This window comes from Orbicella faveolata, unplaced genomic scaffold (assembly GCF_042242905.1).
Source record: "Orbicella faveolata isolate gen_17 unplaced genomic scaffold, um_ofav_v1 contig_2, whole genome shotgun sequence".
In the NCBI taxonomy this organism is placed as follows: domain Eukaryota; kingdom Metazoa; phylum Cnidaria; class Anthozoa; order Scleractinia; family Merulinidae; genus Orbicella; species Orbicella faveolata.
In genome coordinates this window covers 24746239-24773998 of record NW_028301547.1, presented here as the reverse complement: position 1 = coordinate 24773998, position 27760 = coordinate 24746239, and the positions used below count along the sequence as shown (strand labels likewise).

Genomic DNA, 27760 nt, shown 5'->3' with positions numbered 1-27760 from the left:
TGTTATTGGTTGGTTCCTCTGTCAGTAGTAAACAACTATTGTGTTTTGTGCACGGTCAAGGCCAAAAAAGAGAACAAAAACATTCAACAAAGAACTTTGTCGAGTTTCATGACCATTCCCCTCGATTAAATATGCTTTCTTCGTTTTGCTCGCTTCGCTCGCCATCCCGCACCCGACCCTCGCGTGCTTCGCGCTCGCTTTGCTGGCTTTTTCTTTCGCGTACGTTGAAAAATAGAGAGGCTGTGAAAAGTCTAAGGGTTATGCAAAGGCACTACTACGTGAAAATTTTCACGTGAGTTTACTGATCCAAAAGGTTCGTAATGATATTGCTTTTGTTATGACAACGTCTTTAAAGTGGGGAAGCGGGCTTGGGTGAGGCGGTGCGGAGTGAGTGTTCTGATCATTTTTGGATAACTCATTTGATTCTGATGTTGAAACCAGTGATTCTGCGGTAAATCATTCCAAAACTTACTCAAATTAAACAATTTTAAGAACAATTTAGGGAGATTGCCCCAATTTTTGAACCAAACCTAATTTGCGAAAGTGTCAGAGCAAATTCGATTGCTTATCGTTCGAAATGCTTTATGTCAAGAAACTCAGGCCTACCTTGAATACCAAGACGGACTCAATACGTAGGAAACTTTTTGTTTAACAAGTAGCATTTTCTTTGTTACTATTTCTTAACAAGCAACCATTGCTCTTATTAGTATTTTAAGATCATGTAATTTCTTAACTTTTTGACTTAATAATAATGTTGTGAAAACGTCGAAGCATCGTCTAGCTTTTGAGCTCTTTTAGCTTTTTTATAATGTTTCTAAAACACTGAAGTATTTTATCGCAGTCTTTTATAGCTAAATGTTTTTCAAAACCTATCCTTCTCGATCGTAAAGCTAGTTTCAAGGATTTTCCCTTGAAGCGCTTAACTACCGGGGTATTTGATTATTTCAGATAAAGATTAATAAACCGCCTTAGCGTTTCCAGGGGTTTCCAGTGTTAGCCAGCACATGCTAACACTCGAATCGTTTATAGCCTCACTAACTCGGTTAACTAACCTTTATCAACTTCAGCCAGTGCAAGTTGATAAATCACCGACTGTAGCTAAATGTTTCATTCGTCCCCTACACAGAACCCGAGACTCCACGAGTCTAAACTAAAGTACCGTGAACACGAAAAAACAGTATACATGCACTGAGACCACCAGGTGTTTGGAGTCCTTGGTAAAATTTATTTAGTGATATCTTACTAGTCATCCCTTGCTGTTACTCTTTAACACGCGCTTGTAGAAAAGCAGTAGGTGCCCATGGTCTAAGTGTCAAAGCCATGCCAATTTTATACGAAAATTTACGCCGAGTTGATCCCAAGAAAGGATCAGCTGAGTACAAACAATTACAAACAGACAACAACATTTGCATCCGGTCGGTTTATTTTTCATTATATTCACAAGAATTTTCAATTCGAAACCCCCGACAATTTTGCTGTATGAAGGAGTTTATAAGAAAGAACTGGAAAAGGGGTTTGCTATTTCTTGATGAGGAGCTTTCTAAACCCCTGCTATACCCAGGACCGGCGTCGAGGACGGTAAGAGAAGTTACATAATTATGTCGGTATTTTATTTTACCGGCCTTCTTTTCGGAATATAAATAACCCAACACTATTGTACTCGTTCGTTGGCGTTTATAAAACTGAATAAACAAAAAGACATCACTTTTTTTCTCTTCTCTACTATTAATAAAAACGCATCCATTTATACAATTCTGGCAGGTGATTCAATTCAAATCCGTCAAATTTCATGATCTTTATCGGGTAATATTAATTACAACAACCTTTGCAGATACTAATTTTTTTTTTCATAACGGATGTACATAGTGGGTTTAAAAAGCAAAGCTGAATTCTGAAAAAACAAATGTCTAAAGCTACATATTGTCAAGACTCAATGCCGTTTTGACGACTTAATCCCGTAAATCCTTATGAATTAATTACAAAATTTTTCAATTCTACGTTGTCGAGTTTGCGTCAAGTTTTATCTAAACAAACCGGGGTAATTAGTAACCGCGAGTTATTTTGCCAAGTGGGCAACGATAATTCTGCTACTGACCGGTGGGGCGTGCAATTTTCTCTGCACGAAAGCGAGACACCGCCGGTAGCTCTCTCGCAACTTTCGCAATTGTCATGAAACACTTGAGGTTTAGTCGATAAAATGGATGTCTTGAAGGATTTAGAGACGAAAACAGAACAGGAGCTTCATGATATCACGATATCGACGTACCAAGTAAGATAAACGTCGTTTTCTTTCGCTTCGGCAAACTTGAAGGTGTGTTGACTGCTTGCTTCTAATCATAGAATGTCATTGACCTATCCCCGCTGCTGAAAGAGCTCTCTACAAACGCCAAGAATTACCTCAAATCATTGCAAAGTAAGTATTTCTTTGTGCCTTTTCATTGAAGAGAATATAATTTTTACTTCTCTTTTTGGAGATTGGTAGCATTGATATCTCACTTTTTCACGTCGTTGTGCGGTAATTTTTTTTGTCGTCAGATGTCGGACAAACTGCATTTTCATTCTTCGATTCCCTTGGTAAAGTCTCACAAATGGCGACCCAGTCCAAAGGAATTGCATCTTCACTTGGTAAGAAGTTAATGCCAGTGTATGAAGATTTCTAGTAAAGACGGTTTGTGTGTTCAGGATTCTTTAATTGTTATCGTAACTTGGTTTGAGTTGTTTAAGCTTTAACGCAAGAATAATTTGTGGACGTTCGATTTTCGAAGACTAACAGCTGTGGAGAGGAGTCCAGCTAGGCCGTGAAAATTAATTTTTACCCTTGAGCAATCGAGCATGGAACGGCAATAGAAGTGATTAGCTTAAAATGGTGTGCTTAATAACCGTAAACGCCCGAGTCTAATTCAAATATTCAAGCCTATTCAACAGAAACATCGTAATCTAATGAAGAGTTCTAGGTTCATTCCCAACGCATGTTATGTAAGCTTATTCGTAACGTCCTAAAACGATAAGAAGTGCTTCCAAATATCGTGGAAAACCTTCCTGTAAATGAAAAACCAATTCAGTCATGGTAAATTATGAATCAGAGAAAACAATACTTAATACGATGCATCGATCGATGAGTGCCTCTCACAGATATTTATAGCCATGAATAAATGTATTAAAGCTTTGTATTGCTTCTAATTTGAAGATACAAGTAATTAGGGCTTTTGAACCGAAAATGATAATATCTTACGTGAATATATCGCACAGACTGTCTCAGGATCACTTCTGTGTGGTTCATAAGTAGAAAAGTGTAAAGAAATCTTAGATTGTCGAAGAAATAATATTGTAGCAATAAACATTCCACAGGCTCTCTGTAAACACTTCAGCAAAAACATCATATGATAAAGTTTACAATTTAGTGACAAACTTTATATTTAAGTATTTTAACATTACAATTTATGACACTGTTTAATGTTGACTGGTAATTAACCAGTAAAGACAACTTTTCTTGCTCAAGGTCTGCATGTTTTTTATTAACTAAACAACAAAATAAACTATTTAAAATCTAAAACCAAGAATGAAAGCAGAATAGGGTGATATCTTTTATTCCAGTAATTCCTTTATACAGGAAAGCTGGAAGGAGAATATTGTTTAAACTCAAGTATGTTTTAGTGCCTGATACAAACTGTTACAAGTTATTGCCTCTTAACTCTTATGGCAGGTTCTCACTAGTGCATAAACAGAAGCCAACATACCCAGATGCCCTAAGGCCAAGTTCAGATGCCGTACTTCACATGAACCTAATCAAATGCAAATGAGAAAATCCTTTGTTCTCCCTCATTAGCATTCCAATTCGGCTCATGTGAAGTACGGCATCTGAACTTGACCTAAGATGCTCATAATTAACACCTTTTGTTTGAAATTTTCCAAACAAAAGGCGCTAATTATCAGCATCTAATTGCGTCTACATATGTCGGCTTCTGCTAATGCGCTAGTAAGGACCAGCCTTTAAACATTAAAACTTATTTTATTGAAAGAAACTAATTAAAACTTTTATAATGAATCAGTCTTGTAAGACATACCCTGCTTACCCTAGATAATGCTGTTATCAAAAAGCAGTAAAACAAAGCTATTGAACAAAGATATTTGAGCACTGAGGGGTTGAAAAGGCTTAATCCAGGCAAGGGGGCCAAGTTTCCTGTTGATCCTATTGTGAATGTGATCCACATGAAATTTCTGTGTAATAGTCCACCAAAATAAGAGAATGAGTTTACTTCCTCTGAGGGCTTGCTACCAGCCAAAATCACAAGCTTGATTAGGTGAGCAGTGGTGCTGCGTAACATAGAATATTGATGCTCTTTGTTCAAGGTGAACCAGTAAGCTTGCATCCAGATGCCATCATTTCCCTTTGCTCCCCTTTCCTTCACCCTCCATCCCCCTTCTCTTGGTCTCTGTAATGATACAATTCTGGATCGTAACACAATGATATTATTGTTACCTCACTGCTTAACTTGTAAGCAGTAATCTAAGATTAGGACATCCATTGTGTTACACTTTCTGAGTGACTTTTAGATGGCACCATAAAATACCAGTTAAAAGCCCACCTCCCCCTCAACTTGAAAATAAGTCCCACCCAAAAATAATCCCTCAATTTTGTAAGATGCAAAATGCTTTCAAAGTAAAAATGAAAAAAAGGCCTTCCAGAAAGTGCCTGTTAAACAGAAATTTGACTAAGTTGTGTTAATTGTAATGTTTCAATGTTACAGTAAACTTCAGTCAGTAGTTAATTTCATTTTCAGGGTGGCCCGAGTGCTACACACAGCATTCTATATTCACTACACATTTGAGCATTCAACTCATGATTTGTACGTAATCAGGCATAAAGCCACTTTCCACTGGTCTCAATGTTTGTATGCCAGAATCTTTGTACTAAATAACAGAAGTGTACATATTAGATAATCAAGTTAAGGTCTTGAATTGGTTTTTATTGTTTTATGCAGGGGAAGCTATAACGGATTTGGTAACTGTGAAGAGAGTCATAGAAACAAGGCATCTTGATGTGGTATGTTTAAGTTAGCAATGATATAAATTATTAATAATATTATAATTACTGAACAAGCTTGTTTGGTTTAGGAGGCTGGATTTCGGCCTCATTCTGTGGACTGAGGAGCATAAACACTCAGAAAAAGAATGTGACCAATATTCAGGCATCTTGACTTTACGTTTGGTCAGTAGCCCATAATATATTTATTAACTGGGGAAAATATTTCCAAGTTCTATGAACTGAACAGGAGTCGAACCTATTTAGCCAACTTTCTGCACAGCGGTCAAATGCTTTACCATACACTAGGACACTCTGGGGTGCTAGGTCGCCTTCAATACATTTATAAGCCAGAGGAACAACAATCAAGCTTTTTTTTGCTTGAATAAAATGTTTCTTTAATAGATAGGTAAAGTTGATCATGACTAGTTTACTCTTGTCTTCTCTTAATTAAAATGTGTTGTGTAACTGAGGATTGTTGAAATTTGATGTGTCCATGCTTTTTCAAAAAAGACTTGATCTTCATAGTAGACCATATTAATAAGAAAAAAGTAAAATTTGAAAATTGTCAATAAATGTTTCAGAGATGATGTGATGATCTTAATTTTGTGTAATCCTTTTCAAGGCTGTAACATTGTGTGTGATTAACTTTTTGATAATCCTGGTCATAAATATTGACACCTTATTGTAAAAACATAGTTGAGGTACAAGTAGTATATGACCCTAAAAAAACAATATCTAAGGCATTTGTTTATCTATTTGTTTTATTGGGTGGAATAATTACGGTGTGGATTACAATCACAATAATTTATTATGAAATCCTAGCCATACAGTGTATATATAATAAATAATCAGTTTGGATAAAGGAAGCAAAATATTGTTTTTGCACCAATGCAAGCAGTGTGCACAGAAGAAAGCCAAATATTTTTGCTGATTGAACAAAATTTAAAGTAATGCTTGCTGAAGCATTTATCATGTTGAAGTTTTTTCCCTTTATTTAATTTGATCATTATTTAAACTTGAGTAACCATTTGAGTAGAATAAATGGGAAATTATTAAAAGTTTTTATTTGAATGAGTTGATAAACTGGAACGCTATCACAAATTATTAGCTTAAAATAAATACTAGCATTCAAGATAACTGTTTGTATGTCTCAAATATGCCATACTGATGATCAGGTAACCATCTCAACGTTTATTTTTCTGAATGTTGGAGCACTCTTTATGGGACACAGTTAACGTGACAGTTAAACCAAAGTTCTACACAGCAATTCTCAAACAGTCATATGCATTGCCATAAATAACACCTACTGTTTATTGTTTTAAAGTTTGACCTTGACTCAGGTTTTCTTTGTAAATTATATTTTTCAATAACATTCAGACTTTGACAAATGCTTGTAACAGAACCTGAAAGTCGGGTATAAAACTGATCTGGATTTAATTTATTTTTTGGAGCTTTAACACATGTATCTTTATTTATTCATAAACTAGGAACATAATGATCTAGAATTAATTATTAATTGCACAGATTATCTATGCAAAGAAGAGAAAATGTATATGATATATAGACTGTCAGATAATTTCTGAACCCCACTCCAAGCTTCTCTCAAAAATGCATTGCACTGTCTTATACTTTTGTGAGGTTTTGCAAATCACATATTATGAGCTTACACACTTACTGGCTGAGAGGGAAAACAGGGCGGCAGAAGCTACATGCAAGCTACAGCATGCTAGACAACAATGTGTTTTATCATTATACATAAAACCACCAGGACTTGAGCGAGCCAGTTTTACTTTAAAATTGAACAGTTGTATGTAAAAACAAAATGTTTTGAATTATCTCATTAATGGTCAGCTGGACGCAGTGACAAGCTCATGTCAAACTGTTCAAACCGGGTCACTCACATCAGCTGTGCTCTTGAGTTCTATTGGATTGTATTAATTAGGAGAAAAATTGGATGGTAAGAATTCTCCCTCGCATTATTAAACATTTATCATTTTTTAATCAATACATGTACATGTACTTAGTGGTTAAGATGAAATGTCAAATAGTTTGTCTACTTTTTAGTTAAAGTACCTTCAGAATGACCTCATAACTCCATTGGAAAGGCTTGTTGAGTTCGATGTTCTGAACATCAAGGTAAACCGAATATTACTTGATCGATTCATGAGTATCAGATTGTACAAATTCTTACAGTGTATAAAAAATTGTTATTTTTTTTTTTTCAGTAATTTTTAATTTGCAAAACACGATAATTACATATTTCATTGCTTACGATACAAGTCTGTGAAACTGCTGACATTACAATACTCTGCTTACAGAACCTTTCCTACAATATTTACCAAGGCTCGAAATTAAAAAAAAATTCCAAGTCACCTTTTGGCAACTATCAAAAACAAATTGGTCACCAAATGCAAATCGCAATTTTGAGCCCTGTTTACAATTAATACAGGTTACATGTGCAGAAAATACAAAATTTACTCAAGTACAATACTGGCTACTTACCTTTAGCTACTAAAAATATTTACCGGGTATTATGCAGGTGCCATTTAGTATCTTTATTGATTCTTATTAAGTACTTATTTAAAGAGTTTGCTTGTTATTATATTGAATTCTTATACTTGTACCTATATGTATGTTAATAAAAGGCGCTTTAGTTTGGGATATAGATTTAGTAAGCAGAGAAATATTATTACATGTAATGAAATGAAATTCATTTTAGTATATGTGATGCTTAACAGCAGCACATATACTAAAATTGGAACGATAAAGAGAAGATTAGCACGGCCCTGCGTAAGGATGAAATGCAAATTCGTGAAGCATTCCAAATTTTTTTAAGGGAGGCGCACTCATCTCTGGATCGAGCGGTCCGGGTTCGAGCCCTGGCTGGGGACATTGTGTTGTATACTTGGGCAAGACACTTAACTCTCACAGTGCCTCTCTCTACCCAGGTGTATAAATGGGTACCGGCGAACTTAATGGTGGGGGTAACCCCGCGATGGACTAGCAACCCATCCAGGGGGGAGTAGAAATACTCCTAGTCACTTCATGCTACGGAAACCGGGATAAGCTCCGGCCTGATGGGCCACTTGGCTTGTATACAGCCTTACCTACCAGACAAAAATAACAAAATTAATGTGAGCTGCATTTGTACCAATCTCCAGGAAATAATATTTATTAGCTAATTTTTGATATATTGAGACACATACTGGATTTGGTTGTCCAAATCTTCCTTGGTAGCTAAAATGTTTTTGTGCTTAACTATCCTTCCTACTAGAAATAGTTTTTGCTGATTAAGCTTGCTGTGAGTGGAAGCCCTAGTTGAAAGTTAATTTCATTTTTTTTTTAGTCTGCTCAGAAGAACTACAACCAAGAGAACAAAACTAGAAGTGAGGTTAGTTCCTGGTACATTAAATGGAGAGAAATATTCAAGATACCTGACAGAGGGGAAGTGTAGTTGATTTGTGTGAAGCAAAATGATTAATAAACCCACATCCTTGCATTATTCAAGCCATGTTTTATTTTATATCATGAGGAATCATAAGATTAGACTTAGTATTGAACAACTACCCAGTCCTTGACATCACAAGAAGTTTGTGGCCATCTGGTTTTGATGTTTCGGGTAACAGGATCGAGTGCTTTAAAAAAATAATAATTTAATACTTTTGTGTTGTTTTGTTTTTGGAGGGGATAGAGGGGGTGCGGTTGGCTTGCTTAATTAGACCTCAGTTATTATTTTTTCTTGACCTGGGTAAACACTGTTCAAGATTGATTAGTGCCCATGTTTGGTCTAGATAAGACGAAAAAGCTATCAGACTGAAATAATTTTCAGTAACAGTGTGGTTCCTGTTTACCATGTTCTGGGCAGTAAATTAATGGTGAATAGGATACTGTTACTCTTTTAATTAAGCCTTTGAACTCTGTGATTTTCTTTCTTTTTTTTTTTTTTCTGCTGTAGTTAGTGGAGAAAGCCAAGGGGGAATTACTTAAGGTCAGGAAAAAGAGTCAAAGGAAAAAGCCAACAGAGAAATATGAAGAGAAAGAGAAACAGGTACAAGCTGTAAATTTTTAGGGTGATCAGAGTGCAGAGTGAAAACAAGCACTCCAGGTTTTCCTTTGGATTAGTCCGAGCTGTTGTTTGCCAACTAAAAGATCAAAATTGTTGTTTGGTGAATCTGCTAAATTCCAACAGAAAAATCCAGCCACAAGGTTGTACTTTCTGTGCACACTGGTGGTGTTGTGGTTCAATATTACCCTGGGTATGATTTCTGATTTTTGTTTGTTTCATATTCATTGTGAGGGCTAAAAAAATTAGGGAGATGCTATTTTGCAAGCATGCAAGCTCAAGCCTTGAGCCGCAGGCCATGAGTCTCTTTTTGTGACCCCTGAAAGATTCCTGCCCAAAAATCCAAAAACGGGCGTAATGCCCTAGTATGATATTTATTACATGCGGGATGCTTCCATTATCCCAATACCCGAGGAAAATAGAACAACACTTTCAGACGAAACATGGTTAACAAAGCGGAATTGGAATTGGAATTGGCCAAGTTTTTAGGAAAGGGGCAAATAAACCGAAAGCTACAGAAGGAAAAAATGCATCAGGGTACCAAGGAAAATAAAGCAGTTTATTAGGATCTATGAAAAAATTTAATAGTAAGTGCTTTTTGAAGGGTTTTTAATCAATAAAGTTTCTTTTGAATCAGATACAAGTATGAAGAATCCGTGCATAACAAGAGAGCAATCCTTAGGCCTACATGACGTAGTGAATGATCAAGGGTTTGCAATGCATTGTAGGGTGACTTCAAACTTGGTCAGCCATCTGGAAGTTTTCGGATATGAGAGGATCAATACAGTAAAGCAAAAGGACGGATTGACTTCTTTTCTTATGTTGAATGTTTTAGAAACAAAGATCTTTCAATATGATTTTCTAGAAGGACATAATGTGTGACAAAATAACCATTATTGATCATCAACACAGAGAAATGTAGTCGCCATTATGCCGTACTATGGCAACTAAACCAGAATTTTTGGTCGTCAAGGATGAAATGCTTGTTGCATTGGCAACCGTATTGATCACAATTTCCAGCCCTGGGATGGCTTTTAAAATGTTATGCCTGTGTTAAGCCTGCAGTCTTGTAAAAGGAAAGGGCCAAATTGGCCCTTATTTCATTTTTCTGGGGGCCATCCCTGAGTGTAACACGGGATTCCCGCAATGGCACGCTGTAGCGGAAACACTATAGCTGCAAGCGAGGTAAATGGAAGTGTCGTGATAGCATGACATTTCATATTAAAGTTGACAGCTAGGATCATTAGATTCGTAAACATTGTAATCGGAGACACGAGTGATTTGCGAAATAGGTTTTTTTTAGAGAACACAGAAAATAGGACACGTTGTAACACTGGAAGAGAATTAAACAAGGATTTGTCGAGTACAAGTGAGTTGTGACTGTGCGAGTTAAGGTGTACCCCACAAGTTTGGTTCAGAGGTCAACTTTTGCCAATCTTTAATTAGTTTACAAGGAGTTGTGATTTTTTTCAGTGCAGTAAATTATACTGACTTTAACTGGGCTGGGAAGATGGGTTTTATCCCCATGCCAAACTTTTGAATTGCTCAAAATAAGCAGTCATCGAGTCCTTCGATTTTACAGGGGAACTATTAAGAAAAAAAATAATTAAGAGCCTGCTTTCCTGAGAGTCAAAACAACGGGCAACTGGGAGCCAAAAAAAAATAAATTATGAATCTTTCATGGCGGTGCTTCTCGATATATCATCTTTATATTTACCTAAAATTTGCCTCACTTGAACGTTTCCCTGTTTATATTTGGATGTTAGTCAATTTTACATACTGGTAATCAACATTTTGATACGAAAATTTGCGAGGGAAACTCAAAATTTCACTCTTATCTGAAACTATAAACTTACCTTCAAAATCTGTTTTGAAACAGACGGAAGAACTACTTGCGCTGAATTTCAAGAAAGAAAATCGAAAACTTTTGTTTCTTCTGCTGAGTGTAGCATTTACTGAGCAAAATATTAATGTTAAATTAAAAACTCAAAAAAAGAAAAAGAAAAAAATACGTAGTGGCTTGCAAAAATAGGCTTGTGGCTTGTGGCTCCGGCTCGCAGGCTCGCACATTAGTTACACTCAAAAAATTGAGGTGATTCCCCAGTATTGCATTGCGCATCCCTAGTGTGCATAATTTCATGCACGATTAGCATGCACGCAAATGTGAGCAAATGATCGAAGTAGCCAGCAACTTGTCTCAAAAACCCTGCATAGACTGGAACAACTTTAGGAAAATTGTACAACTTAAGAGTAAGATTGAAACTCAACATATATGACAGTAGTACAGTTATATAAATAAGCAAGGATAAAATCTGAGAGGTACATTGTGGAACTGGAGGGTTGATTATTCCCCACATCACCAAAGGCAGTCAATGACCTTTATCCTAGTGCAGTTTCCATAGCATAAAGCAACTAGATGAGATGCTAGCTAACAGATTACGTCTTGTTCATAATATTTAAGAAATAGAAAACATGTACCGTGTTTCTATTGAGTTATAGAAACACAAGTGGAAGTTTGGGAGAACGAGAAATGCTGTGGGAACACGAGCCGCAGGCGAGTGTTTCCACAATGTTTTCGAGTTCTTCCAAACTTTCACGAGTGTTTCAGTCTATAACTCTATAGAAACGTGGGGGAACATGTTTTCTATTTCTTTTAGGAAACACCATGACGATAAAAAGGAAAACAACTTGTTAACTCTGATTATCGAAATGTAAATTCTCTTTGCTTGCGTCACCATCACGTCAACAGCTCATGCTAGTTCTGTGTTTCTATTGAGTTATAGACACATGGTTTTTAACCAATCAGCGCGTGTATTTTCTTAGAACTGTTTTCTAAATTGATATCTAAAACTCTTGTAGAGTGGAGAAAGGCACTGTAATATTGAATGTCTTTTCCAAGACCACAAGATAGTGAGCCTCCCTCCTTTTGCAATAGCCATTTTCAGTCCACATTCAGTGCTCTCCTTTTCAGGCGTTAACCGGTAAAATTTGCTGCCTGTAGCACCACTCATTACCGCCTAAAATCCCTTGGAATTCATGAAATCACGAAATGCTCCACATTCAGGTCAAAAGTGTTTAAAATCTATTTTCAGACGATGTTTTGAGAGAATTCTTGACAATAACACCCTTCCAGAACGTGAATGAAAACGAACATGCAGCGATTTCGTTTGGTTTTGAGAGACGGCCGCTGATTTTGTAGTGACACTTCATGTAAGCACAGCGAGGATACCCTGGAAGTGGCTTTTGCCTATTTTTTTGTGACTTTAGGGCAAGAAAATTAAGACAAAGAACAAAACACTTAAAAATGAAAATGCTCTTCGATTTCATTTGACATCTAAAGCCAAAGGTGTAAAATTAGTAAACTGTAATGCATATTAGATGGAGGTCTTTTCAAAGAAAATGTTTTTATTAGGAAATGACAACATCGGCGATGAAGTGGCTTTGCAACTCGAGAAAGAAACACCTGTCTTGGAAAGCACATCATCTACATTGATTTGAATTCCATGTAATGTACAGAGCAGACCTAATAAACAAGGCTGCGATTCACCTGATTGATTTACCGGTTTAAAGTGCTCTTTTACCTGTTGTACTGAAAACAATGGAGAACCCTGCACATTGTCTCCAAGACTGATATGAGTTTAATGTGCATTTTAAATATCTGCATTTTGAGCTTATTCTTTCTTTTACAGTGTGAAGAACAAGTAGAATCGTGCAAGAGAGAACTCCAAGAATTTAGACTTATTAGCTGCAGAAAGGTATTAATAATATTAATTATTAATATTGTTATCATAACAAGTATAAAACAATTTCAATTTCAGACTGTCAATGTTGAATATTTTCTGGTTATTAAGTCAATTTTTCCTGGAACAGTTTAACATCTGCATCACAGGTTTGTACCTGTAATTTACTTTACAGTAACTGTTGTGATATTTGAGTTCTTTTTTTATTAGGCTATGGCAGAAGAAAGCAAAAGATACTGTTTTGTTCTTGATAAATGTAGTATTGTTTCCAAAAGCACAATGGAATTTTGTGAACATGTAAGTAGTGGTATTAAAGTATATCATATTTTTTTTGTAGGAAATTAGTTTTGACTTTACAGTAATTGCATGTTAAAGACACTCTGCAAGATAGTGATATTGTGAGCAAATAGAAGTGAACTAAACATCGTCAATTTTTTTAAAAAAAAAATTCATTCCTTTTTCTTACAAAGTTTTCTAGTAGAAATAATTTAAGATTTTCTATGTGATTCTCTACAGCTATATAAAAACAAGACTTGGAAGTGTGGCAGAATGAGAAAAGCCATGGGAACATTGAGCCACCAACAAGTGCTTCCATTACTCTTTTGAGTTCTCCCAAACTTTCACTCATATTAACATACTATAACTATAGACTGAGAATGTTTTTTTTTTCGTCTGAAATAATTGATATGATTTTATGAATATATAATTTTGTGCTATGTAATTTAAAGAAGCTTGTTTCCAGTTGTAACACATAATTTCTATCCACATTTATCATACATGTAATTGACAGAAAGCTCAAATACTAAGAGAAAAGCTTCCAGTTTGGTTTTCACATGTGAAAAGAAAAGGTGATCCTGATTCTCAGGTAAATATTTTAATTTGTTTGGTGTAATGTGAGTGAGCTTATTACAAGTAACATTTGTAGGTTTTGTATGTAATAGGTAAAAAAATTCTTGAGGACTGCCAAAATTGGGCAAAGACCTGGGGCAAGTGCAATTTGAAAGTCAGAATTTTTTTTTAATTCAGTTATTTCCGCACTGAACCAGTATGTAGTCATATAACTGTCACTATTAGGAAGCTGTTGTAAGCAATATCACCAAATATCATGGTCAGGTCAACCTCTGACTGAGGTCATAATATATTAACTTAGTATATACCACACAAGTGAATAGTGCTTTTCGCACGCTCTTGATTGGTTAACTCAGAGGTGATTAGCAAGTACTATTCACCTCCGAGCAGCCGGCAGGAGAGATTTTAATATTTCCGACCGCTTGTCACACATAAAATAACGTTTTGGTCTGCTAATTATTCAGCTTGTGTGGTATAAACTAAAACAATTATTCACCTCAGTGTAAGTGAAAGTGATGGATGTTTACCTCCACTTCGGTGAATAATTGTTATGTTGTTTTACTGGACAAGGCATGTTTGGAGGCATGGTGGCCTCATGCTTGGTGCACTTATCTCCAGATCAAGCGGTGTGGGTTCAAGCCCTGGCCAGGGTCATTGTGTTGTGTTTTCGGGCAAGACACTTTACTCTCACAGTGCCTCTCTCCACCCAGGTGTATAAATGGGTACCAGCAAATTAAATGCTGGGGGTAGCCCCGCAATAGACTAGTTTCCCATCCAAGGGGAAGCAGTAATACTCCTAAGCTCCAGCCTGATGGGCCACTTGGCTTGTATGTGGACAACCTTACGGGACAAGGCACTTTACCAACACTGCCTCTCTACATCCAGGTGTAGACTGGCAGAGAGCCAGGAATTTTATGCTTGAGGTAACCCTTTGATAGAGTACCAAGGTTCGTACGGGTCCTGGAAAACCTGGAAAGTCCTGGAATTTTATTGTGAGATTTTCCAGGACTGGAAAGTCCTGGAAAAGGGCTGCTGGTCCTGGAAAGCTCTGGAAATCTGTAAACTCAAGTGAAAAAATATGAAATGTATGGCAGACAGTAAGGAGAATTAACTTTAAGATCTTGGGAGTGAAAGGGTTAATGTGAATTTTAGAGTCCTGGAAATTCGTTTCGGAAAAAGGGTACAAGCCCTGAGTGCATGTACTATTCCATCTTTAGAGTTGAAACGCTCTTACTTATATGTGTGTGGTTACGTCAATGCAACTGAAACTGGAGAAAAGTGAGAACCTGATCACAACAACAACAACTTAGTTTATTTGTACTCATTGTTACAGAAAATGTACTGTACATTATTATTACACAGACCTTACTGACTAGAGCATTTTTAGCGGTTTTCATATCTTTCATATCTTTATGAACATTTGCATCCTTTCCTTTTTTTCCTCAACTGTGAGTTTGTTGTTGAGTTTGAAAACTAGTTATGTTTTATATTTCCAGGTTAATGGCTCCATAATGCATGCAGAGACTGAAAAGACTGAAAGGTACTGAAGGTTACTTTATAGCATAACCTTAACTCCGGACATTTAAGAACACTTGAGAAATGTACAAAACACTCACCTGCGGCTCATGTTTTCTACATTTCTCTCGTGTTCTTGAATGCCTGTTGTGTTTTATCACAGTGTAATACACGGCTTAGGTTTCTTTTTTTGCTTTATGATATAGACTGAGGAAATACAGCAAAAAACAATAAACCATGCTTTTTCTATGTTTTATACTTTGACAAAACATGGGTTTTTGACCAATCAGAGCATGCGCAGGGTCCTAACTATATTACAAATGTTTTTATCAGTAAACATTCTCTAAATAATTTCATTACACTTTTGGATTGTGTAAGGTGCTGCTGCTGTTGAAAATAATAATCCATCCCCCTCCTACTAAGGCTTTTTGATTTGAACTCCCCCTCCCGCTGGAAATTCCAGTTTTGGTTCACACTTTCGTTTAAACATTTTGGCTTTTGAGATCTTCCTCCCCCTTGGAATTTTCTAAACCCCTTCTTGGGGTGGGTATTGGTATTTTCTGGAACCACACAAGAGGCCACATTCATATTGTCAGTACTGGACTGGAACTAGCTTGTAACTGAGGCTAATGCAGGGAGTCTTTTCAAATGCAAATGACATTCATCATCATATATCCGTTCTCCAAGTGGAGAATTGGGCCGTAAGCTCTCTGCCTCCAGGCTGTTCTGTCCTCCGCAGCCGATGCTGCTGCTGCCCATGTTCTTAAACCTTCCTTTTAAAAAATGTAAATGACATTAACATCTTTTTAATGATATTTCCCCGCATGGGCCTCCAATCCAAGATAGTTCCAGTCCAATCGTGAGAATACAACTAAGCTGTATATTGTCGAAATCTAAAATTATTGTTTGTGCATAGTGATAAGATGTTAATGTTGTTCTTTTTGTAGAATGAAGCTAAGAGCAAATTTTGCCCACACAGCAGTTGAAATGTCGCAGCTTAGTTTTAAAGTGGTATGTTCATGTTCTACATTTGATGCAAGAGCACATTTTAAAGATGTTCCCTTGAGAAATGTGTATGAAATTTAATTACAGTTGAACCCCTGTTAAGCAACCAGTTATTAAAGTCCTGAAATTGTTGTTAGTAAAATACTGGAAGTAAAACCCCTATTAACTGGTGCACCCTTTGGCCGTCCTGATGAGAGTTTTTCATTGTCCCTACCTCTGTGATGTGGCCACCCAAAATTTAATACAGTTGAAGTTTAGCTTTGTTTAGGACAAGCATATAACAGATAAGAGTCAGAAATAGAAAGTGATCATTGATTAAAATGCATTGTATTTATTGTCTTCATGTGATTATATGTTGCCCTAAAGCAAGTTGGTATTTGAATAAAATGACTTTTCTATTAAGCCTCATACTAATTCCTGAAGAACCCCTATTACACCCGCTTTCAGTGTTATGTGCATTGGTGACATCTTTCAACCATCTTTCGATGTGCCATCTATCGACATGCTATGTAAACGACTTAAAAACCGTTTAACTGTGAGACTGGCAATTTTTCTGGTTATTAGTAGAAGAAATGACAAATGATAATTAGTGGCCTCAAATGGCTGAAGAAGATTGTGGACTTTGCATGTTTTCTGATTTACATGTACAAGACAAGTCAAATGATTTGGGTGTAGTTGATCGGCTCTCAATAGTGACTTCCAGTAGAATTGGGCTGCTACCGCTTTTAATATTTGAAAGATGTAAACATTCAAAACAGTTGATTTATCTCTCACAGAATGACTTCTTAATGATACTCCTAGCGTTATTCAGATCTCAAATAAATCCATCTTTCATGACTAAAAGTCGAGTTTGACCATGAAGAAGTCCGTCGTGCTTACATTTTGGACATAGGTCAGGTTACATAGCATGTCTAGAGATGGCATGTTGAAAGATGGTCGAAAGATGTCACCTACTATGCATGTAACACTGAGAGCAGGTATAAGTGGCCATTTCCCAGAGGGCGGCCACGTAGTAGGGGTTTGACTGTATCTGTCAGACAATTTCATAATTGGTAAATTTAAATCATTATAAGTAATATCAAGGATATAATTCATGCATTTATCATCGTCTGTTGATTTTAGATAAGGGAAGAGTGTAAGTTGTGATTAGACAATGTCCGGTGAATTATAACTTTGCCATGTTGGTGATATTCATGAATTTGCACAACATTAAGACATAGCATGAGCCAAACTTAATGCTGAATGTGATGTGATTTCATGTAATGTTAGTCAGGGGTTTCATTAAGGGCCAGGCACCAGGAAAATTGGCCAGCTGTAAGGACACTACTTTGCCTGGCTGGTTTGACCATCTAGCAGAAAGTTTTTCTTACAAAGTAGTTCAGTTCTGATAGCTTTGCCCGCTTGTGAAAACCAGGTGACTTCCTGCTGAAAATGTTAATTAAACCCCTGATTCACGTAAAAATTATTGTCTGGTTATAGTTTTATTTGTAGTCATTTGAGAAAAATTTGACATAATTTTCCTCCCATCCTTCTTTAGGGTGATTTAATACATCCTATTAGTGAAGTGGTGTCAGGATGGCAGTATGGAGAAAACTTGAAAACTAACAGGTATATACAGTCTGGTGCAGGAAATTCACACAGCAGTTTGTGTTATTTATTTGCAGCATCTGATAATTCTGTGCAGGATGTTGAGCTTTTAGTTTTCTTTGTACACTTAACAAGTGCTTTATGAATAACGTGAAATAATGTTCTGATAGCTTAAAGATTATTCAAGAGTTGTAGACATGAGTTCACGAATGCAAGTTTCTCTTAAGTGTAAGATAAATACTTCACATGTTCAAGTACATTTTGGGCTAATAAAAATATTTATTAGGTAATGAATCTTTTTGCAAAAATGGCAAGCACTTCCATCATACTGACAGTTTATTAGGGATTTCAACTTGATATCTTTATGTTAATTGCAGATCAGGCTGGTTTCCAGCTGCGTATACTGAACAAGTTCTTGCTGTTGCAACTGGGTAAGTTTCAAACAAGGTTGCAGATCAATAATTATTAATCATAACAAATCGTAAAGTTTTACATCTATAGTTATATATTAATATTTATTACATGGCAAACTGGTCCACAATGAAAGAGAGAATTCTGGTTGGTTCCCTGAAAAGTCCTCATTTTACAATATAGACCCCTAAGGTGGCCAATCATGAATTTCACTGTAGTTTCAGAGCATTGTGTTTCAAAAAACATTGAAAGTGACCTGAAAAACACTAATGTATGCCTGACTTTGATATGTGCTTGCCAAGATCTCATGCATCATGCATCAAGCTCAAAGTGTGATTTTCCATGGAGGTTACCATGTAATCCTTTGGAGTGGAAGCTTAAGAGAACAAGAAGTGCTGTGGTAACAGTAACACATGCTTTGAGCCAGTGCTCGAACCCTTGAGACAAGTTATCATGCACCGGGGCATAGAGGAAAATAATAACTAAGTGCCTTTTATTAATATTATTGTATTACTGCCTTCTTTTCATAGTCCCACTATAAGTCATACATTGCCTTCCAGTGGATTGCATCCTCGTCCTCCATTAGAGACCAACGGTGGTCACAAGTCATTAAAGCGTTATTCAAGTGCAGGACCTGATGCCATGAATTTCCCTCCTCCAGACTACCCTGGTGACTTGGAGAACAAACCAGGAGCTAATCATTTGCCATCTCTGGACACTCTTGATCAATCAGGTAGTCGACAACTCTACAGTTGGTACATGTCGGTAATAGTTGATTCTGTCAGCTGGAGTTTACCCAATTAAATTTTGATCTCCAACGCAATTTCTTTTCAAACATCATTCTTAAAGCTGTAAAAGGGCTAAAACAGCCATTTCCGTGTTGTCTATTTCTTTGTTGATGTTTACCCTCATATTTGCAGAGGTTAAGTTCTGGCTTAGACAAGCTTGGAGGTCAGTTTATAAGACCATAAATAGCCCCAGTCTGACACTTATCGAGAGTCTTGCTTCTTGATAATAATTGAAACATATATTTATTTGTTTCCCTTTTTCAGGAAACCAAGTCATGACACAAGTCACAAGTATGGCACCCCACTTTCCAGGTTTAAATGGGAACAACAGTATCTCCCAGACCATCTGGTCACCGATGATACCACCTCCACCTCCACCGCCTCTTCCCCCTCCTATGATTTTGTTAGAAGGAACTAGAGGAAACAACACACAGAAGTAAGTTATGAAAACGCCTTCGCTAGAGGCAGTGCTGCTTAGATAAAATGAAGTTTCATATCCTTGGCAGATATAGAAACACGGAAAAATAGTTACTACCCCTTTTAACCCTTTACCCCCTAAGGAGAACGGCAGTTTTTCCGAAATCAGCAAATCAAGACTCTCTGCTTGTGTGCAATATACCATTTGAAAGCCACTGATCAGCTTATTTAAGAACTGACATCAGCAGCTATGAAGGAGGTAGTTTTTTGGGAGAAATTGTTTTAAAATGTGAAACTGAAAATTTTCCAAGACGTATCAATTTTCAAATATTATAGGTATACCCCTGAACAATAGCTTATTTTGCAGGTCATAGTACATAGCTTGATGGGAAACAAGTCTTGCATTCCATGTGCATCTCAAAAAAGAAATTGGAAAATCATGGGGGTGGTCAGCCATGTCTTAGATAGGGAGGGGGGTCCAAAATTTTATGCCTTCAATGAGCAGATCTTTACAAGACCATTTCTGTGGCAAAAATTCATAGAAATGTAAGAAAAATGTATACTTAGGGACCGTTCATTTTTTATGAGGTGGGGGGGGGGGCTGGTGGGATTTGGGGGGGGGGGCCATGCGAAAAAAAATGGCTTTCGAGGGGGGGCCATCCCAAAAAAATAAGGGGAAAAGGGGGGGTCACGTGAAATATTTTAGTAAAACTTTAAAATGGCATCATGTTTGAATATCAAAAAAATTGCTGTAGAATAAACATAGAAGGCAAGATACAAATTTATTACAAACTTTCCTTCTGCTTTAAAAAAACGTTTGGCGACAAAAAGCATTTGTAGCTACTGAAAAGAAGTATTTAACACTGTTATTTTCGAATGCAACTTTCACTGGCACTCATCTTCATCTCCGCTGTCGTCGAGTTCTTCGTCGCCGCTTGTGCTGCTATGGGAGTCTCTTTCACCAATGCTGCAAGAAGCAGCAATGCTTTCCGTCAGAGTGTACTCTTCAGGGTACATGAAGGTGTAAACATTATCTCTGACTTCCCGTTCAAGGTTGGTGGTGATTCTGCTTCTTGCAACATTGGTGAAATAATTCCCTTCCAAGAGCTGTGCGATGTATGGCCCATCTCTTCTAAATATCGACGTGGCAACATCCTCAACTTTAAGACACTCTTCCGGGACGGCCGTTCTAGGAGGGTACACAAGGCATTGTGGAAGATCATTTCCTAACGGGTTTCCAACACAGATTCCATAAACTCGTTGGACGTTGTTTTCAGTCCGCTTCCTCTTTCTTTCATTTGACTTTCTGCGGTTTTCTTTTTTCCTTCTCCTTTTGTTGATGTGCTGTTTGAGTATGCCTTTGAATATGCTGTTATAATTGCTCTTCTTATTTTCTAGTGCTTCCATGTCCTGCGTGACCTTCGTCAACTTAGCTTCTGTACATTTGATCTGTTTTACATTAAAACTGTGGGCAAATTCTCCGCCCTGCTTTAAAGCAAGCCCATTGGACTGAAAGAGTGTGGAATCGTGTTCCTTTACATCTTTCAATATGACATTCAACTTTTCCACCATTGCTCTGTGCTCTTTGATGGAGAAGTTCAGTTTTCTTCCATCACTGGGCTTCAACTGGTACCCTTGCATGGAAAACTCACTCGCCCTTTCTGAACAGCCATCCGCACTTAGAAAGATTGCTTCTTTTGCTTGTAAGATGTCAAACTGCCTGGATCGTTCAGCTCTAAACCTTTTCTTAAACGATTCGTCGCTTTCGCCATTATTGCGCATTTTGGAATGAGCCTCTTTCATGATGCTCATGTAGTAATGCGCTCTTTCCCCGATTGGATTAACAATATAAAGAAGAAAGAGCATGGAAGTGGCAGGCTGGTTTTATCTGACCCAGAGAGCGTTGCTCTATTTGCAGATAAGTTTATTGTCAAATCGAAGTTTGTGGTGGATTATCTTCAGCATCTTGAAGTGCTGGAATTTAAAAGGAAAAAGAGAGCAGAAGAAAAGGCAAAGTTAAGTAGGGAGGAGGATTATCCTTGGACTGAGTTGTGCGAAGATCTAACCAAGCTTAAAAAGCTACGTGTTCCAGAACTAAACAAGTACTCAAACCACCACGGGCTGAAGCAGCATTTGAAAAGCAGTAAGAGTGAGAAAGTAAAGGCAATTGTAAGACATTCATGCTTGCAGCAGAAGAGTCCTCTCAGAGCTGGCCAACCAACACTGAGAAATGCCAGGACATCGACACAAAATGACCACAGGGCAAGTGCTGACAGCAGTGAAAGGGATGAAAGTGACAATGATGAGTATGACAGTGATGCCATTGACTCTGGGGGAGACGATGATTCAAGTGACGTCATTCTTGCATTCATCAATTCAGATGAGGAAGATGCCAGTGAGAGGCCAAATGCCACATGCTCAGGGCGAGCCACAACTAGGAGATCCGAAATTGACTTCTCTTTCTTTTGATTTGTTTTTTAAACAACAGCTCTCTGTCGTGTAGAGATTGTAAATATTGTCTTCATAGTGAGCACAATAACGTGAAGTAGGGGGATAATAGAGAAATATTAAAAAAGTTGAAATCTAAATATTGTTTGTTCAATTTTTTTTTTTTGGGGGGGGGTCATCCCAAAAAATGACCGCTATAAGGGGGGGCCATGTGAAAAAATTGGTAAGCTGAGGGGAGGTCATGCGATTTTTAAATGGCGCTTCCCAAATCCCACCAGCCCCCCCTCCCTCATAAAAAATGAACGGTCCCTTAATTGGCCACTCCCCATCGGGGCTTTTCAGGACCAATGTAAACAAACAATGATAAATAAATATTCAAATAAACATAACTAGGTTAAGAATCCCAACTGGCGGGAGGCAGACCAGTTGGCTATTCACAAGCGCAGCCGAGAAGTTGTACTCGGGGCTACCGAGAACAACATCAGCTAGTGGTCAGAACGGGATTTTAACCCAGGACCTACGGATTTCAAATCCGGCCTTTTAACCACTCGGCCACGCTGCCTCCCTCAAATTTTCCCAAAGTTATGACGTTGTGTGCCAAATGGCACTTGTAGGGAGTAATGGGTTAAGAGTTGCAACTGCCATGTTGATGGGCACATTGAAAGTTTCACTTTGCTTCATCTTTTTTTTTTCCTTTTTTGCTAAAATTCATTTTTGCATCTTTTTAGTCCTGGCACTGTAACAGAATCAAATGACGTGGTCATAAATAGTTCACCAGACGTGAGTCACGTGTAACACTGACACAAAGAATCATTGTGATAGAGACAATTTTGTGTGGTGAATCATAGCTAGTGCAACTTGGTGTTGTGCGACAGAGAAGATGAAAGAAGCCTTTACATCTGGCAATATTTAATTTTAATGGTGATTTTTTCAGTACAAGATTTAAATCATTGTCATTGTGATTGTCGTTTTTGATCTGGTCACAAGACCAACTCATGGAAAGGGCTCCTTCTGTTCGTGATCGACAGAGCAGTAGAACCTCATCTGTAAAGAGATACTGTAAATGCTCAATCCGTTTAATTTATTTGTCAAGTTGAACTGAAGCCAATAGCATAATTAGTCTTCATGTACATAAATCATTCATGATTCAAGTTCATGTTTAATTTGGCAGATTAAGAGCTCGGTGGGTGGACTCCCGTGTAGAAAAGATGGAGGTGCTTGTTGGAAATTTTGAAAAGAACCCCTTAGCGGTACCAAGATCCTCTTTTGTGTGCGTGGCTTTAAATTTTTCTCTCCCCTAAGAGATACCAATTCTTACATAACACATTATCTCTTGTCATATTTTTTCCCCTCAATACCCTAGAAGGTAACGCAAAAGCTCCCGCTGTGGACCTTTTGAGGCTGAACACCCTGAGAGATACCAAAACCATGTTTTTAACCCCTAAAAGGTATGACGAGCACCGCCGTCATTTTGTATGGTGGTTTCCCACCCCGCCTCCTGGAATTTATTGATCGTGTATAATTTATCAGCATTATGGCTGAAATTATTTTAGGAAGAGAGCTAATATATTGTGGATGAAGTTGCTTAAATTATTTTTGTGAGCTGTAGATGATAAAAGATGAAAGGAAATATTGTAAATTATACATCATCTTGTTGAAACTTGTGAATTCCCTGAAGAAGAGCATAACTGGTGTAGAATTGTACGTGATTTGTATTTGTATGATTTCCCCCTCTAGGGCGTTATCACATTCACAATATGGAAGTGTGTTTGAAATGTTAGACCCATTTTTTAAAAAAACTTAAATACCTTTGTTGTACAAAGTAATACATCAGTCAAATCCAGTAATGCCCAACCCCTCACCTGGCCAACTCTCAGGAACTTTTTTTCAAAGAGTGAATTTTTGAGGGTGAAGACAAGTAAGTGGGTCGCATGCCCTGAGATGAGAGCAACAAAGAAGGCAAACGCCCAACTCTGGGATTACCCGGGGGTTGGGGTGGGTACTGCTGGATTTGACTGATGCATAAAATCAGCGTGGGAGAACCTGTCTGAGTAAGAGGTTCTTCCAGCACAAGGTTGGGTTTGTTTAAAGGAAACACATTTATAACGTTTATCTGGTAAAGTCTTGGGGCTGGTGTTACTTCTGTTAAACGATTTAGATATAGGCATGCGACAGCCCAGTGGGTGTGGTTTTGGAGACGTTTTAGTCTCTGTATGAAGACATGTAGGTTCTTTTCTCATCTTTAGTGGTATCGAATGTTGCATATTGTAGTCCCTTTTCAAGTGATAGTGCATACTGGGCAATTAGATCTGGATACGCTAGATCTGGCAACTATATCTGTATTCTCTAAAGAAACTCTTTGTTCGACGCCGAGCTTATTGTCAACTGAGAATTGCCAGGGTAGAGTTACCGCCATTTTAGATCAAAATCAATATCATCTCTTACATTCCCGACTTTGTGGCAGAGGTAGTTCTGTCCCGCTCTAGCGTATTCCACGTGATGAAAAAATTACCAAGTAACGTTACTTGCGATTTCGTAGATTCTGACTGGTAGGCCACGACAGACCTCTTTTGGTGCGTAACCCAAACTGAGTAAAAATTGCGTGACGAGTCGCGGACTTGCACCAATGTTGTTTTATTGCCCCCCACGGTTGTTTCCAAACTTCTATTTTGAATTTTTTGGGCACTGTGCAATTATTTAAATGAGTATTTTATCACGACAATCTACCTTTTTATTCAGAAGTTAAAAGAATTATTTTTCTTTAACTCATGATCAGGTAGTAGGGCTATAATTTCAAATGACTGCAATAAAACATTTTTAAATACCCCTGCTTGATCAGACTCTCGGTGAATAAATCCTTTCTTTTCATTTCTAATAATTCTGGAAACAGTTAAGGAACGTACTTAGTTAATTACAGACTTAGCGAATCCTCGGCACATCTTATTTGTGGTCTCGTTTAATCCACTGTTGAGACCGTTGATGCGAGGCAATTTCAGGCAGAAACTATAAAATTGCCTGACCAGTTTGTAGTTTCTGCCCGAAATTGCCTCGCATACATGCTGAAGTATATTGAAATGCAGATAAGAGTTAACCGTGAAAAGAAAAGGGCCATTGCATCGTGTTCACAACCCGGAGGGGGGTAGGGGGGGACGGGGTGGGGGACTCTCATACGAAAAGGTCGGGCTCCTTTCTCGAACAGCGGCTGGTAATCAAGCCTAATTCAAATAAATCTCGAGCCACACGTTGATTGGTCTCCCTTAGGGGTTTAATCCAATTTTCCTGCGACTATCCCCGACCTTTTCACATGGGGGTTCCCCCGGAGTTCTTAACGCCAAAGGGAATTGTTCCTGTGTCCTCTGTACAAAACAAGAGAGAAATAAAGGAGACGGCAGAGGAAGGATTCAGCAGCGAAGCACGTGCCCGGTGCGCCTAGTTATCTCCCCGATTTTCGGCAAACTCGAGTTTGTCTGTGGACGAGAGTCAAGTGACCAAAAGAAATTCTACTAAGATGACTGGGCACTAGTTTAGATCCTATAGATGAGAGGATTGGGTGCTAGTTCGTTTAAAGACACTGCATTTTTATTTTCTTAACTTTCAGTTGCCAAGGTAGGTTTTTTCTTTTATAGCTTGTTTTGAAATGCGGCACGTCTGTTTGCATGTATTGAAAAGCTGTCTTCGCATCCTTCGTAATTTCGTTCGAAACTTGAAATGTTCAGACGGAATTTTTCAAGCTTGAATTCGGCAAATTCAAAATGGTGTCGACTAGTGGAGCCAGTCGTGGTGTGTGAACAAGGGGAATTTGGCTGCGATGAATAGCCCATGCTGTTAAAACATGGGGAGAAAGCTGTCCTAAAGGGATAATTTTGAAGGAGAACTATTTCGTTGTTGTTTTGGACAAGTTTAGTTACCGCTTGTTACGGTTCTTCCACGCAGCCTGAAATGCAGAGTCTCGGCCAGTTGAGGTACTCAGCGAATCTTGACCTCCTTGTCATAATTGTCACGAGAATCTGTATTTTCTTAGCTTTTAAATGACGCATTGAGCGAAGAATATTGTGGAGATATGCCAGAGAAAACAATTGAAAAATGACGCATAACAGTCAATTTGACGGTTATTTCAGTGAAATACGGCATGATGTTTTGACTCTGTCGCATCGTGGCCTTAAAATCGTAGCGTGGTACTAAATCTCCATTCACTTAGTTTTCAATTGGTGTATTAAATTTAGAAATCCGTCGAGATGTACTGGAGAAAAAATATTTGCACGACACGGTAAGCATTGTAAAGTTGAAAGATATATGATTGTGTTACAATTCGACAGTACCTAGAGGGAAATACGGCATGATTTTTGGGCTATTTAACGCATTTTGACTTTCAAATCGTTACGTTCTCCGGAATCAGCATTCAGGTAGCTTTGATGTTGCGCATGAAACTTAGAAATCTGTGGAGAATTATTGAAGAAAAAAATTATTTACACGAGACGGTTAGCATCGTTAATTTTTTAAAAATTTTTGTAAAGAATTTTTAAAACTTTTTAAATTTTTTAAATTCTTTTAAAAGTTAAACCAGTGGGCTTGTATCAAAACGCCTTGTATCAGAACGACTCTGTATCGAAACAGTCCATCGGACACCATTTCTTTGATCGGGCTACATTTCTCTTTGAGCTCTTTTGTCGACCTCGAATTAGCGGTTGAGTTCGTTGGCTTCATATTTTCTTCCTCTTCAAAAAGCGACGGCAGAGTTCAGTCGTGCGGTTTCTTTGCAATTTATACTACATGATTTACAGAACAGAATTGACTTCCTGTAAAATTCCTTCACGCAAATAGTGTCTGAAGACGCAATCAGAGCTCGATACAAGGGGACAGCGTTTACGTATGCTATTAACCCTTTGACTCCCAACTACGCATATACGCGTACTTAAGGCGGGAGTAAACGTGAAGGCTGTTTTGACGTTGCTTAATATGGCCTTTCTGCCAATATCTCGTTCGCGTTTCGAGCAACGCCAAATCCCTCTACTTATCTCATTAACCAATGTTTTGCGGTTTTGTGTAAATTTTTGGGTGATTTTTAGGCATTTTTGGAAAGAGATATTTTTTCAATAATTTAACTATGAAACATTGCGATAAGACAAAAGTTAAAACCATCATGGTTAAAATCTCTAAAAACTGTAAAAAACTCTAAAAAGCGACGACGTTTCGACGTTTACTCAACGTCATTTTCAGGTCAAAATGAATAACAGAACGTTATTTGAATATAAATGTACAAAACAAATCCTTAGAGACTTAAATAAAACACTATTAAATGCAAGAAATATTTGCACGCAGTGTCACGTAAACAGCTTAGCACGAACGGAGTCCTTCTGGGTATTTAGCCCAGGTTTTAGCTCCTTAATAAACAACATCTCGAATATTAAGCAGTCAAACTTCGTTCTACATTTCCTCAAAATCGAGAATTGCTTGTCCTTCAAATCAAACTTCGATAGGCCATGGTCTTCCAAGTGTCTTCCAATTGCAGAATGTTTATGCTCGCCAATGCGTTGGTGCAAGTGTCGGGTTGTGTACCCGACATAATCTGTGTCGCACAGATCACATTGAAATTTGTAGACCACGCACTGATTGTTGACAATCGGCGGCTTCTTCTCTTTCGGGGCAAGGACTTGACTGATCTTTTTTGACTGAAAGACAGGCTTTATTTGTACTCCAATTTTCGCGTTCAGATTATTATTAAGGAACTAAAACCTTATTGACAAAGCCTATTCTTTTAGATATTTTTTTCTCAAAAGATAAGTCAAATTGGGGTAAATATGAAATGTTGAAGATTTGATGGATTTGGGAAATTGGAATTTGAAGTAAAAATTGTAGATTTTCACCAAACAGTCCCCTACCAACCAGGGGCTCTCTTTTGAGGGGTCAAATG

At 37.7% G+C, this 27760-nt stretch overlaps 1 protein-coding gene and 1 non-coding gene across 2 annotated transcripts; both read left to right on the top strand.

Annotated features, from left to right (window-relative positions):
• Positions 1–2076: 2076 nt before the first annotated feature.
• On the top strand, positions 2077–24673 carry LOC110056314 (BAR/IMD domain-containing adapter protein 2-like 1). Its single transcript, XM_089288978.1, has 17 exons — positions 2077–2269; positions 2341–2413; positions 2536–2625; positions 4983–5044; positions 7091–7162; positions 8373–8417; positions 8982–9074; positions 12779–12844; positions 13040–13126; positions 13620–13694; positions 15175–15218; positions 16141–16204; positions 17736–17806; positions 18163–18216; positions 18727–18929; positions 19249–19420; positions 22578–24673. Exons 1-17 carry the CDS (start codon positions 2198–2200, stop codon positions 22642–22644), a joined length of 1410 nt encoding a protein of 469 aa, XP_089145104.1. The 5' UTR covers positions 2077–2197; the 3' UTR covers positions 22645–24673.
• LOC149112579 (U6 spliceosomal RNA) lies at positions 7754–7857 on the top strand. The gene has a single exon (XR_016207581.1). It is a non-coding gene; the product is annotated as a U6 spliceosomal RNA (small nuclear RNA).
• Positions 24674–27760: the final 3087 nt, after the last annotated feature.